Genomic DNA, 14,675 nt, shown 5'->3' with positions numbered 1-14,675 from the left:
GTGAGCTGATAGTTTGTCATGAGGAACAGTGACTTATGTCTACCTATCTTTCAACTCGTATTACTCAGAGGGCACATTTTGCAGAATGGATAAAGGTAAATGGACCCCTGACCATTAGGTCCAGTCGTGGCTGACTCTGGGGTTGCGGCGCTCATCTCGCTTTATTGGCCGAGGGAGCTGGCATACAGCTTCCAGGTCATGTGGCCAGCATGACCAAGCCGCTTCTGGCGAACCAGAGCAGCGCACGGAAACGCCGTTTACCTTCCTGCCGGAGCGGTACCTATTTACTTGCACTTTGATGTGCTTTCGAACTGCTAGGTTGGCAGGAGCAGGGACCGAGCAACGGGAGCTCACCCTGTTGCGGGGATTCGAACCGCTGACCTTCTGACTGGCAAGTCCTAGGCAGTGATGTAGCGTGGGGGGTGCAGGGGGGGCCGGCTGCACCGGGCGCAACATTTGGGAATTAGGGTTAGGGGGCGCAAATCCACGGGTTAGGGGGCGCAAATTACTTGCCTTGCCCCGGGTGCTGACAACCCACGCTACGCCACTGGTCCTAGGCTCTGTGGTTTAACCCACAGCGCCACCTGGCCCCATTCATATGAACAAAGCCAAACAGCACTATATGGTAGGAGTTAGTCAAGAGGGTTGGCTTACTGTTGTACAGTTCACATGTTTTATATATTCGAGCACGTTCCCCACTGTATCATGTTTAATAAGGTCCCAGAGTTTTCTTCTCTGCTTTTTAGAACAAAGTGGCTGTCTTATTTTAGTAGCAATGTGCGGAAAGGGCTCTGTTCTAGAAAACTCTAGATGGACGAATGGTTCAGAAGTAGGTAGGATCCTGTTTAAAAGGCGACAGTGTACTTCTGTCCCCTCTTTGCTTCTAACTCCTCTGTTAGTAAAAACAGATAATTAGTTATTCATATGAACACAAGACTAAGCCTGGGATTAAGTGCTGGATGCTATAGGATGACAGGAGGCAGATCTGAAGTTCCCCTGGTTGTCAGTTACAGGTAAATCCAATCCAGTTGTAAAGAATGGTCAAATATTGAGTAAGGAGGGAGGCTTATCACACAGTTGCATTTTTCACCTAGAACAGAAACTTTGGTGTAAGACAGATGCAAGCCAGCACAACTAGCCAAGTGTTAGCTGGTGGGGTAGGCCTAGCCTGTGCTGGGTGTCTCTTGGGGTAGATAACCTCCTTCCTCCTTCCTTTATTCCTGACTCCTGTACTTTTGTTCCGCCAGCTCCTGCTTCAATGGTGGCACATGCTTGGATGGAGTGAATTCGTACACATGCCACTGCCGCGCTGGCTTCAAAGGATCCCACTGCCAGCATGAGATTGATGAGTGCCAGTCACAGCCCTGCCTCAATGGTGGCGTATGCCAGGATGGTGTGCAGTCCTACCGCTGTACCTGTCCTCAGGGCTACACAGGTTCTCAGTGCCAGGTAATCCACCCCAGGCCTCTGTTGAAAGGGAATAAGATGGTTCAGGGTTTCTCTTGTTTAAGCCTGAGCCGCTAAGTTTGGATGGAGTTTACATCTTTTCTATAAAAACCCAGTACATATGCCTTGCAAGCAGGCCCCTAGAGAGGTTGTAGGATGGAGACACCTAATGGAGATGGATTGGGAAGCTGCTTGGGTTTTGTCATTGTAGGTGGGAGCTGGGTGCTTTTATTTTGCCACAAAATCTCTTGCCTTGTCATGTCCCCTCTAGACCCTGCTGGATTTGTGTAGTCGCTCCCCCTGTCAGAATGGTGGCCGCTGTATGCAGACAGGCACTACCTTATCCTGTGCTTGCCCTGGAGGTTGGACTGGGCGTTACTGCGACATCCCCAATGTTTCTTGTGAAGTGGTGGCCAGGAACCGAGGTAAGGAAACATGCTCCAGGGGCAGTGAAACGGAAGCCCTTCTTCCTCATTTATTCTGCTATCTGCTTCCTCGGTGACCTTGATGACGCATGTTTGTCATCCAGGCTCCCCAGCATTATCAGCTTATGCTCACTGGCAAAGCTGATACAGGACTTCCAGAGTTGACACAGTGAATGTGACTTGCCTTCACTGATGCGGGGACAATGTCCTCGGGTTCACCGGTGCTCCATTCAATAGTTCAGACGGCTATTCCCAGTGGCACTGGAAACTAAAAATTCTCAACGTTTGAAGTCAATTTTCCCATGCTTCTAGGAGCAGAATAAAAGCTGCAAATGTTGTTGCCGAAGTGGTAGTTCTGTATATGAAACTCTGTAATAATTTCAAAATGGTGTGATAATGGCTGAGGGCAATGGAGAGTTGGTCTGGATTCCCTGGTCTTGCTATAGTACTGGAGCACGTTGCATGTTCTGTCACAATTTAACCTCTATTATCAAGACTCTAAAGAGGCTTTTTTTTACATTTTACAGAAATGTAAATTAAATTCTGACTTAGGAAACATTGGGATATGTTGTGCTTCCCCAATAAAGTGTCTTTTAAATTGTGGTGGGTAAGAAAGTCTAGTGCTTGGAGGAAGCCCTTGGGTTCTGTTCTTATGACCAACTTGCTTGTACAATGTTGCTTCAGTCTTCACTTACCCTGCTTTTAGTCACTTTGTCTAATCATCCTTTGGAAACAGGAGGACAGAATATGTAGCAGTACACAATGTGTAATTTGCTTTTCCGTACAATAGGTGTGACCAAAGAGCAGGTGTGTCATTACGGTGGCCGTTGCGTGGATGCTGGCAATACTCACTACTGCATTTGCAAAAAAAGCTACACCGGCAGCTACTGTGAGAGTGAAGTGGACCACTGCCAGTACAACCTGTGTCGAAATGGGGGCACCTGTCGCAGTTTTGTGGGAGACTACGTCTGTGAGGTGAGAAAGTCCTTGCAGCCAGTAACAGGCCAGGGCTCCTGGTGTCTCTTCAGAACTCTGGGAAACCTGATGACATTTAATGATGAGTTGTTGAATGTCCAGTGAAAAATTGCGAAATAAGATAAGAAAATGGCACAAATCTGCAACTTATTTTCCCAGTAATTAAAAAAAACCAAAAACACGAAAAACCACTCTATTTTCTTCCAAAGTTTTATTTTGTTGAAATATGGATATGGATTATAATTGTTTTCCCACTACTGCAACCTTCCTTACTTTTGGTGGTAACTCCTATTTGATGGCTGGTCAGATTGGTTGAACTTCCACCATGTCTTATAAAACCCATACATCTTTTGTTTTATTCTTTGCCACATCATAGTTGCATATCAGCAATGAAGTCCATTGTGTTGTTTCTCAAATTCTCTGTAAGAGTTTTTTCCCACCGCGCCAGGCACAGCCAAACCAATATTTATATGCCCTTGTGGGGGATGCAGAGAATTGTGTTATGTGTAGAAAATAGCCTGCCCTACAAAGTAAAATTTACAGTCATTGCTCCACCCATTTTTGCCTCTGGCTCCACCCACCACATGACTACTGGAAGGTTGCTCAGAAGGGAATGTAGCCATCAGACTGGAGAAGGTTCGCTATCTATGGTCTGGAGACATTGAAAAAGTACAGCATTACACAGGAACCAAACAGAAATGATACACATTTTTTGTCCATCCACAAGAGCTGCAGTGTTTTCTAACAACATATGTTAGCCATGATCTTGTGATACAGTTTCATAATTATGTTTAATGTTTGTTCTTGCTATGTATTTTCCTTCCTTTTTATGAAGCCAGGCTGATCTATTTGTATAAATCTTGGAATAATTTGCCATAGTCTATTTGCTCAAAGTCCCATTGAAGTTTAATAATCTTAATTTGGACAAGAAAGAGGATGGTGCAACTTGAAGGATCTTTCTCTTCGTTATGAAATTGTACTAGTTTTACTTGATTTTACACATCAGTAATAGTACAGTTTAACAAACAAAACATAAATTTTAATGGAACCAAGAGCAGGAAACCTTTTCAAAGACGCAAGGCTTCAGCCTTTCTGGCCCTTTTGTGCTCATTGCTGTTTTGTCTTGTTTGCTTCTCTTCTACACCAGTGCCCGCTAGGGTTCGAGGGGAAAAACTGTGAGTATGACATTGATGAGTGTCAGTCACACCCCTGCCAGAATGGAGGGACTTGCATTGATCTTGTTGGCCGCTACATTTGCTCCTGTCCACCTGGAACTCTGGGTAAGTGCTCCTGGGTATAGGGAGACCTTTACCAATCGTACCTGTAGTAGGAAAGTACAAGACTGGGGAAAGGATTTAAGTTCTGAGGGCACAGGTGTTTATTGTTGGATTTGCTATTTTGTTGAAGAATAGTGAAAGGGAGCTCTGGATTTCCCCGTAGGGCACAGGATGGAGAACATGGGCTCAGAGTTCTCCCAGGCCTCTTTTTGAGGGAGGACAGCTTCAGCAACAGTGCCCAGGGCAATGGGTGGATGGATGTTGACTCACTGTTGGGCACCGTAAAGGGCGAGGAATCTTGTTTTTTCCACAGAGACAATGCAAGGATTGTGAGAAGGAGGAAGAGGTTTGTCTTCCCTGAGCCTGGATGTTTAATGTGATGGCGTGTTTGTCATTTCTCTAGGTGTCTTGTGTGAAATAAATGAAGATGATTGTGCTATGAATCCTGGCTCCCGGGTCCCCAAATGCCTCAACAACGGGACATGTGTGGACAGAGTCGGTGGCTACCGATGCAGCTGCCCACCAGGTTTCACAGGCGAGCGCTGCGAGGGAGACATCAATGAGTGCCAGTCCAACCATTGCCACCCACGCAACACGCTTGACTGCGTCCAGGAAGCCAGTGACTACCACTGCATTTGCAAGCCAGGCTACACTGGTGAGTGACAGTGTGTTCTCTTTTCATGTGTGCAAGGGGCAAGGGAGAGTGTGCCCAAAGTGATGCGTAGAGGAGACAGGCTCAAGGGCTGCAAGTAGGAGGACTCTCCCCTGTAAAGAAGTTCATCTTCAACCAAGTGGGTGGAGGGGAATCCAACTGTGCAGCTAAATGCATATTTGTGATCTAAAACAAAGATTGGAATGGTGACTGGATGAGATGAGCTTTGAGAACTAGTGTTAAGATGCAAGACCAAATATAGCAGGGTGGTGGTGGTCTTTGGGGCTGAGTTCTGCTGGAATCCATCAGTAATACTCTTGTTTTTCATATCCTCAGGCCGCCATTGCAAGAACATTGTGAATGCGTGTGACTCTCAACCTTGCCAGAATGGTGGGAAGTGTAATCCGGCAGTCAACCTGCCTCTAGGCTACACCTGCCACTGTCCCCGGGTGAGTCCCCGACAACACAGCTGCTTACAGCAAGTGGCTAATGCAACTCCTGTACACAAACACTGCAAGGGGCTAGGCGAGGGAGAAAAAGGAAGACTGCAGTTGGGAGGATTAGGTGGGGGAACTGTTAGGCTGATATGTTGGTGTTGTGCTATGAATGAGTTTCAGTACCTGTTAGGACAAGGTTTCTGTCTGGGAGGCTTTTTGGAGGTAGAGAGTTTAGTGTCCTCCAATGCAAGGCTTATCATGGAAGGAGCGTCTACTTGGGAATGGCAGGAAACAATTCTGCTGCGTGATCTTGTGGGAATTCTGGTTGTGAAGCCTGCAAGAGAAGTTTGATGCAGTGCCATAACACAATGCAGAAGTCTAATATTGGCTAATAAGGGGAGATGGCGTTGGTGAGTGGTGCCCAGTACGGGGCAATGTGGGGTGTGGGAAAGTACTTCTTGAGGGCGGGATATGGGTGCTGGACCTTGAGATTTGTGGAGGGAAGAATTTATTCACCAGGCTGAGCGTTTGTAAGAGGACAGCCATGGTGCCAGAGGCTTTCTGTTGTTAGGCCAGCAGTTGGAGCGATTTGAGGGCTTGGCCGGCTTTCCAATCCTAACTCTGCTTGTTATTCTTTTCCAGGGTTATTCAGGCATCCGCTGTGAGCGCATGCTCTCCTGCCGGGAACTCTCCTGCTTCAATGGTGGCAGCTGCCGGACCACAGCGCTGGGTCCTCGCTGCTCCTGCCTGCCTGGGTGGGCTGGACCGGAATGCCGCCTGCATGCCAACAGCAGCTGTGCCAGCATGCCCTGCCACAATGGGGGTGCTTGCCATGAGACTGCTGACCCCCCTTATTTTCAGTGCCTTTGTCTCGGTGACTACACGGGGTTCCGCTGCCAGACCCGCACGCTGAAGCTCCCCGAGGTCCACTGCCCGCTGAAGGAGTGTGCTGCAAAGGCCGGGGATTTCTACTGTGACAAGATGTGCAACAGTCCAGCCTGCCACTGGGATGGCGGTGACTGTTCCCTGCGAGTTGATGATCCCTGGAAGCAGTGCGAGAGCCCCCTGTGCTTGCAGCTCTTCAACAACAGCCAGTGTGACGAGATGTGCAACACGGCCGAGTGCCTTTACGACAACTTTGACTGCAAGAGCCATGAGTCCAGCTGCAAGTGAGTCCTGCCACTGCCTCTTGAGTAGGGGAGGCCTCTGGTTGTGTATACTATACCAGAGACCCCTGGAATCAAGGGCCACCCCAACTAAATGAGGAACCAAGACTTATTTTAGGCAGTGTAGGGGTGCTGTGCACAAACTCAGGTGCTTCCACTGAGACCTATGAATTTATGTCCGTCCCTATGTCCGACACCAAACATGGCAGAATCTTGGTATTATTTGCATGAATTCCTTCTATGTCTTCCAGTTGACTAGCTCTGAGACTTGGCCATGTTAGCTGTGGGGTATAGGAATCTGCTGCAGACCCATAATGCCTTGTGCCCTTTCCTCCTTATGGCTTAACAAGGCACCAGTGAGCTGTATTGGAATAGGGTTGGTTATGACAGGCGTGACTCAGTTCCTTCTCCTCCTCCTTCTTCCACAGCCCTGTCTATGAGAAATACTGCTCAGATCACTTTGCTGATGGCCATTGTGACCAGGGCTGCAACAACGAAGAGTGTGGCTGGGATGGGCTGGACTGTGCACTGGAGGTGCCCGAGCGCTTGGCGGACGGCGTTCTGGTCATCACTGTGCTGCTACACCCTGACGAATTGCTCCGCACAAGCACCATCTTCCTGCAGAAGCTGAGTTCCATTTTGAGAACCTCCTTGCGCTTCCGCCGTGACAAGGACGGTAACTTCATGATCAAGCCATATTACGGGTCTGGCAGTCGGACGCCATATTATGGAACTGGTGGTCGGCAACGCAGGGAACTGGAACAAGAGATTATTGGGTGAGTCACACAGAGGAGCTGAAGAAAAGCAAGGAGCTTTGGGAGTTCAGAGAGCTGCTTGGTGTGTGTCTGGGGGGCAGATTATAGGACCCAGGCCTCAAGGAATATAGAGAGAGGGATATAAGAAGGTTCTGAATTGGAAGGAGAGGTAGTTGGGCCCAGCTAAACTACTTCCAACAGCCTTCACAGAATAAGGCTGCTGTGAAAAAAAAAACCTGTAGAACTGGCATACAAATCTGAGGGTTCTGAGGAAATACTAACAAATCCACAAAAACTGTTTTGGAGCTGATAACAGGATTATTTAGTGATAGATTTCCATAACTAGACGGGAATTCATTCAAGCTTTTTTAGATAACTTTATTATATTATTCAAGAACCGCTTCTGATGTCTAACTGCTTTCTTAGCCAAAGTACCAGAAGGTGGCTAATGAAATAAAAGAAGCAAGCGAGTGCCTGAGATAGTGGTGGATCTCTGGAAGCTTTAGGTTAATGCCAAGCAAGTGGGTTGCATGCATCGTTAAGAACAAACGGGGTAAATGTGATCTGCTTAGGAAGAGTCAGCCTGCATTTTGTAAGAAGAGATTGTGCTTCACAAATACATTAGGATTATTAAAGCTGCTGAGAGAATCTTGGGTGTTCTTTTCCTTGATGTGTGTATTGGGAAGTGCCCATTCTAAAATTCAGTGTGTAAAAAGCAACAGACCTTGTTTCCTGCACCAAAGGATGAATGGGGAGCAGGACCTTTTGTGGAGCTGGCTGACTTGCCTTGTCCTAGAATTGTGTGTGCTACTGGATAAGGAGTTCTAGGCCCTGGTAACACTTGCTTCCTCCTCCAGGTCTGAGGTCACTCTTGAGATTGATAACCGACTCTGCTACCAGGCTTCAGACAAGTGCTTCCCTGATGCAGATAGTGCTGCAGACTACCTGGCTGCCCTGTCAGCGGTGGAGCGCCTAGAGTTCCCATACCCCCTCAAGGCTGTGCGAGGTGAGGGCAGCAGAGGAGTCATTTGCCGGAAGCAGAATTTGACTGGGTTTGGAGTTTACAGGAAGGTCATGACAGGGTCTCCTAATAGGGCGGTATTGTTTCTACAGGTGAAAAGATCAAAGAGGAAGGCGAACTGAAGCTGGTGCCATTGCTGGTGGTGGCGTGCCTGATTCTGCTGGTGATCCTGGTGCTGGGTGTGCTAGTGGCACGGCGCAAAAGAGAGCACAGCACCCTCTGGTTCCCTGAAGGCTTCAGTCTGAAGAAAGAGAGCAGCAATAAGAACCGGCGTGAGCCTGTGGGTCAGGATGCCCTAGGCATGAAGTAAGAGCCTTTCATTCACCCAGAATGAAACCCCAGTTCCTGCAGCAGGTTTCAGCTTCTGCAGGAGATGGCCAGCTATCTGTGGCTTGTACTTTGCTCCCAATTGTGCTTTAGTTAGCTGATGGAGAACTTTTCCTTCATTTTGTGGTGTGGGAAAGAGCAAGAGGGTGTAAGCCCATAGCCTTGGTGTTTGCCCTGCAGTACTGTTTGACTTCACTGTGTATCTTTCCCCCTGCTGCAGGAATATTGGCAAAGGAGAGAGCCTAATACCAGACAGCTCAGAAGACTGGCTGGAAGAGTGCCCAGAGGCCAAGCGACTAAAGGTATTCCTTTTGAGACTTTGTCTGGCTTAAGAAAGGGGATTCCAGCTCCTCACAAGAGCTACCCCACTGCCTTCCCCGCCCTTTCTCTTGGTGTCCGCAGGTATTACTCCCTGCATCTGACCACTGTGGGCCTGACTCATTAGTGTTTGCAAGCAGCAATGAAGTAGTTTGATGCACTAGGTGAATAGGCGCATATTATGTCTTTCCATAATAGCTACAGGCCCGTGTTCATCCTTGCCAGGTGGAGGAGCCAGCCATAGATCATCGTGAAGACCCTGTGGACTGTCGTCAATGGACACAGCATCACTTGGTGGCAGCAGACATCCGCATGCCGCCATCTATGGCCCTGACGCCACCCCAGGGTGAATTTGATACTGACTGCATGGACGTCAATGTCCGTGGACCAGGTAATTGGGAATAAGGGCAGAGAGTTGGGTCTGCGAGGGCTCATACAGAGCTTTTGCAGACAGTGTCTGATGAACAAAATCGATCTGTTACTTCCTGTCTTCTGTAACAAGTCCCAACATGTTTTGTTCTAATCCAGTATGTGGCACATGGGAGAGGAGAAACAGAGCAAATCTTTTAAAAAAAGCCAAACACAACAGCAACAACCCTTGTTGGGATCTCCTTACAGATGGTTTCACTCCACTTATGTTGGCCTCCTTCCGTGGTGGTGGTGAAATGGAGACTGAACTGGCTGAGGAAGAGGAAGCAGATGACTCCTCTGCCAACATAATCTCGGACCTAATCTGCCAGGGGGCTAACCTGAGTGCCCAGACAGACCGCACAGGTGAAACTGCCCTGCATTTGGCTGCCAGATATGCACGGGCAGATGCTACCAAGCGCTTGCTGGATGCTGGTGCTGATACCAATGCACAAGACAACACAGGGCGCACACCACTTCATGCTGCCGTGACTGCTGATGCCCAGGGAGTCTTCCAGGTGGGTCTCACCCAATGGACTAGTGTGGCTATTTAAATCCTGGACATAAATTCCCCTCCTCTGCCTTGCTCATGTTAACAGCAAGCTCCAGTTCCCTTTTTAAGTGGAGAGCCCCTGTGATGGTTACCACCTGGAAGTTATTCTTGTGTTATCCACTCATTACCTCTCTGGGGAAACAATGAAAAGTTAGTTAGCCTGGCTGTACTTTGCATTGATAAGAGTGAATGAGAACGTGAGAACTGTACTTGAGGCAATAGTGTTACTGTGCACATGCTGCCTTGGATGGTGTGTGTTTTTGGCACCAACCTAACACACCAACATGTTCTGTTGCCAGATCCTGATCAGGAATCGATCTACAGACTTGGATGCCCGAATGGGGGATGGTTCAACAGCACTGATCCTAGCAGCCAGGCTGGCTGTTGAGGGCATGGTGGAGGAGCTGATTGTCTGCCATGCTGATGTCAACGCTGTGGATGAGATGGGTAGGTAACCCCCAGAGAGGCTGGGGGGCTGAGTTTTTTTACCTGGCTATTCTGCCTTATGCTGAACTTCAGTGGGAGGCCTCCTCAGAACTACAACATGCATTGCAAATGTATTCCAAATTAATTCCACAAATGCACTTGCTCAACCTCCAGTCTGGTTGCCCTGGGCATTTCTCAAGCATCAGCAATTCACTTAGCCATTCTCCTGACTCCTTCCCTCTCTAAGCTCCTTAGATGCATTCTGATGAGGCTCTGCAGGCAAGAGCCACTGTCATCATAGAGCCCTGAGTGCCAGAGGTGGAGGGAGCAAAAGGATGGATTACACACATGACAAGGAGCGTGGGATTATTATTTCTCTCTCTCTCTCTCTCTCTCTCTCTCTCTCTCTCTCTCTCTCTCTCGTCACATTCTTGAGAGTCAATAGGACACCCCCCCTCTGCTACCTATTTTTACTGGCTCTTCTTTTTTCAGTCTGTCTACTGAACTGCTGGAAAGGGGCTAGAAAACTCTCTCCAGAACTGATCGGGTGCAGAGGATTTTCCTCTCCAAGCATCCATTGCTGACATACTCTTGCCCCCAGCCAGAGTTCTAAACTATTTGCTTTCAGAGGGCATCCCCTGCCCTTCCATCATTCCACCCATTTCGCCTTTCCCCGTTCCAATCCACCACCCTGCCCTCCTTTCCCCCCTCTCCCACCCGCATGAAAATAAGCCAAGATCCATGTGTGGCCCTCGTTCCTGATGTATGAAGACAACGCCTTACTGTGTGGAGGGGTCTTAAGAGAGTAGGGCGTGGTCTTGGTGTGCAGGGTCGAAATGACAGAAGACCTTCTGGGGAACCTGCTGGTGATTCTGGGGACCCTGTAGCTGCTTGACATGGACATGCATCTCCACAACAAAGCAGCTGACTTGCTGAGAGGACAAATCCAGAGTCTACAGAAGGTCCAGCATTAAAGTACAGAATGAGCAGCAACAGGCGAGGATGGTAGTGAGGAGCAAGGTGGTAGCTTTAGATTGAGGAGAGTTAAGGGAGCTGATGCAGCAGAATACTTCTAGTGGGATCTGAGACTGGGTATCAAAGAGAGAACTTACAGTAATCCGCATGGTGTCATTCCTCCCAGGTAAATCAGCCCTGCACTGGGCAGCAGCTGTCAACAATGTAGAGGCCACGATTGCGCTGCTGAAGAATGGAGCCAACAAGGACATGCAGGACAGCAAAGTAAGTTCTTCATTGCATTTGTTTTTCGGTTATCATGTGCTGCTTTAAGTTTCATGTGTCCCCATAGCTTGGCAGAATCACATCTGTTGCTGTAGGCTCCTTCTGACAGGAGCAGCTCTTTCCATCCCTGTAAATGTGGCTCCCCTGCCTGTATGTGGTGGGGAGGTTTACAGGGAGGCAAGAAGCTCATGGCTCCTTTTCTAGAACGCTTTGTAGTATGTGCTCTTCATCACCCTGTCCTCTCTGCGGCAGGAGGAGACACCGCTGTTCCTGGCAGCCCGGGAAGGCAGTTATGAGGCAGCCAAAATCCTGCTGGATCACTTTGCCAACCGCGAAATCACAGACCACATGGATCGCCTGCCACGCGACGTGGCTCAGGAGCGCTTGCACCACGACATTGTCCGGCTTCTGGACGACTACAACACCGTGCGCAGCCCACAGGGGGCGCTGCCCGCCGGCCACTCCCTCTCCCCTCTCATGTGCCCTCCCAATAGCTTCTTGCCCAGCTTGAAGCCCACGCCACAGGGCAAGAAGAGCCGGCGTCCTAGCACCAAGAACGCGACGGCAGGCAGCAGCGCCAGCCTGGCAAGGGAGAGCAAAGAGGCCAAGGCACGTGCCAAGAAGCTCAACCTGGAGTGCCAAGGCTCTCTCCTGGAGAGCTCTGTCACCCTGTCTCCCGTTGACTCACTGGACTCCCCCTATGTGCCCAACCCTGCCTCGCCAGGGGTCTTCCACCCAGCCAACTCCTCCCTGTCAGTGCCCTCCACTCCCATGGTCCATGGCATGATGGAGGCGCCCTTTGCTGTCAGTCTGGCACGCCTCAGCGACCTAGGGGATGGCACCCTCCTCTCCATGAACCGCCTGTCAGTGCCACCAGGCCGCATGGGGCTCAGCCTGGGCATGGTGAGCCCCGTGGCCATGCCCTTTGATTGGCATGCCCGTGTCCCCACTTCCCAGTGCCAGCCAATCATAGGAGTTGTGCACCCTGCCGCCTCCCATCCCAACCTGCACCAACCAGGCCAGGCTTTCCCACCAGGGCTGCTTCTGCCCAGCCACATGGCCATGGGGCACAGCTCCCAGGGTCTGCCCAACTCAGCTCCACAGACCAAGGAGCCAGCCCAGCCCATGCCCCCGCCAGCTACCACCATGAGAACCAACCAGCCTGTCTCGCCCCAGGAGGCCCAGGGGGCGCCCCGTGCAGGGCCCCCACAGTACCTGAAGCCCGCGGGGGTCGAGGATTACCCGACACCCCCTTCTCAACACAGCTACACACAGGGGCAGGACGCGACCCCCAAGCACTTCCTCCATCCGCCCAGTGAGCACCCCTACCTGACTCCTTCGCCAGAGTCCCCAGAGCAGTGGAGCAGCCCCTCGCCCCACTCCTTGTCCGACTGGTCTGAATCTACTCCCAGCCCGACTGTCCTGGGGCCCAGCCACACCCAGCTGCCTTCAGTGGAGCCATCCGCTAAGATGCAGGTGTTTGCGTGAGGAGGTGGGTGGTGGAGCAGAGCCCAGAGGCCTGTGTCCCTCTGTGGCCCCCATTGGGGCCTGCACTTGCCTCAGGGGCTCCTGTCGTCGTTTCCCCTGACTGTGTTTTTATAAGAGAAAAACTCAAGTGTAAAAAGGTTTTTTTAAAAAATAAATAAAAATAAAATATGCCTGGTCTTGGAGGGGGAAGGCATGGCCTCCCCGTTCCCTCACTGCCACAGAGCCCAGGCTGGCCCTCTCCCTTCCCCTCCCCTGTAACCATGGCAACTAGGTTTCGGGGGAGGTTTGTTTTTTTTAAAAAAAGAAATAAACTCTTCTCTTTTTTTTTTGTATAAACACTGCATTTACTCCAAACGCTTTATTTTTTACAATGTATGCAATGTCAGAACCCCTGTCTTGCCACTCTTCTCCCAATGGGTCTTGAGCTGTGAGGAATGGAGAGGAAACTGTGCCCCCTGCTCCCCCCTCTGCATGGCACTGTCTCTCGGGTCGAGCACCCACCTCCCCTCCCACCATGTTGGGGCGGGATTCTGCTCACTGTATTTGTGTACTGGGTACGCAGCATTAGCCCAGACTGGCATTGCTATGCAGAGGGTCGAGCCCCAAACCTGCCCACTGTCCTGCAGGAAACTAAGCCCCATAGCCCCCCCCCCCCAAACTTGGCACTTCTTCACATTCCAGGTTAATTTATTCATCTTAAATTCTACAGCATTCCCACCCTGTCCCCCACAAAATCCCCCTTGACTTTCCAAATTGCTTCAGCTAACGCTAGCCATGGTCATGGGGATTTTTTCAGTCTCCAGAGTATTCTGAGCCACTCTTGTTTTCCCCTTTTATTATTATATTTTATTATTATTATTCCTGGCCTTTACTAACATTCCTCCCATCTGGTCCAAGGCCGCCTTCGGCCTACATCGGCAAGTTACATTTTTTTCCTGTACGACGAGTTCCTTGCCCCTGTGGTACTGCGTGGGAATCTTGGGGGCAGCCCCAGACACTAAGAAGAGTTTCACTCTGTCGTGAACGGTACTGAGATAGAACACAAAATGCTTCCTCTGCTTCTCCTCAAAAACATCTGGCCCCAGCAGCCGACTACCTACACTTTCCTCACTCCCTGACCCCCCTCCCCTTCGCACTCTGTACATTCCAGCTATCCCTGGCTGTAAATACTGCTGGTGGGAGCAGGTGCCCAGGCAGGACCTTGGTCCGGTGGTGACCGCTGCTTCCTTCCCACCCCACCCCCCTTCCCTTCCCATGCTCTGTAGCAATAGTGGGGGAATGGCCCTGCGCAAGTCAGACCTCTCTTGTCATAGAAGGACCATTTCTAGCTCATTTAAATAAATAAACAAAAAAACTTTTTTAAAAAAGCAAATTAAAAAAAAAATCCAGTGTAAACCAAGTAGCTTTAAAGCAGCTGGGTGCTTTGTGTACAGAGCGGCTTGAGCCGCGGCATAATAAACATAGCTAATAAGGAAATCGCCTCTGCTTCCTCTGTGTGTCTTTTGTTTCTTTTTGTTTCGTAGTTGCAAGTTCCGGCTGTGTAGCAAGCCACTACGTATTTACACATATCTATACAGTGGTACCTCGGGTTAAGAACTTAATTCGTTCCGGAGGTCCGTTCTTAACCTGAAGCACCACTTTAGCTAATGGGGCCTCCTGCTGCTGCCACACCGCCGGAGCATGATTTCTGTTCTCATCCTGAAGCAAAGTTCTTAACCTGAGGTAATATTTCTGGGTTAGTGGAGTCTGTAACATGAAGCAT

The 14,675-nt window shown here is 49.8% G+C and overlaps 1 protein-coding gene across 6 annotated transcripts in view; it reads left to right on the top strand.

Moving 5' to 3' along the window:
- The window catches only part of NOTCH3 (notch receptor 3), a 56,293-nt gene extending 41,904 nt beyond the window's left edge, over positions 1-14,389 (top strand). The window contains exons 19-35 of one of the 6 annotated variants that reach the window (XR_014508589.1): positions 1,248-1,449; positions 1,718-1,871; positions 2,662-2,846; positions 3,994-4,126; positions 4,527-4,778; positions 5,112-5,224; positions 5,855-6,381; positions 6,807-7,154; positions 7,991-8,139; positions 8,247-8,460; positions 8,702-8,783; positions 9,025-9,190; positions 9,418-9,725; positions 10,060-10,207; positions 11,328-11,425; positions 11,678-13,050; positions 13,197-14,389. Coding sequence is in view for 4 of the 6 variants with exons in the window: in XM_083429636.1 (XP_083285762.1) it covers positions 1,248-1,449; positions 1,718-1,871; positions 2,662-2,846; positions 3,994-4,126; positions 4,527-4,778; positions 5,112-5,224; positions 5,855-6,381; positions 6,807-7,154; positions 7,991-8,139; positions 8,247-8,460; positions 8,702-8,783; positions 8,998-9,190; positions 9,328-9,725; positions 10,060-10,207; positions 11,328-11,425; positions 11,678-12,913 (4,432 nt within the window). In the remaining 2 variants the exon portion in view is untranslated. Of the gene's footprint in view, positions 1-1,247; positions 1,450-1,717; positions 1,872-2,661; positions 2,847-3,993; positions 4,127-4,526; positions 4,779-5,111; positions 5,225-5,854; positions 6,382-6,806; positions 7,155-7,990; positions 8,140-8,246; positions 8,461-8,701; positions 8,784-8,997; positions 9,191-9,327; positions 9,726-10,059; positions 10,208-11,327; positions 11,426-11,677 lie in introns of all 6 variants that reach the window. The other 5 variants (XR_014508590.1, XM_083429639.1, XM_083429636.1 and 2 more) reach the window with 5 other exon arrangements.
- The last annotated feature ends 286 nt before the right edge of the window (positions 14,390-14,675 follow it).

Source organism: Podarcis tiliguerta (genome assembly GCF_965153285.1).
Source record: "Podarcis tiliguerta genome assembly, chromosome: 2".
Taxonomy (NCBI): domain Eukaryota; kingdom Metazoa; phylum Chordata; class Lepidosauria; order Squamata; family Lacertidae; genus Podarcis; species Podarcis tiliguerta.
This window is presented reverse-complemented; position numbering and strand designations above follow the sequence as displayed.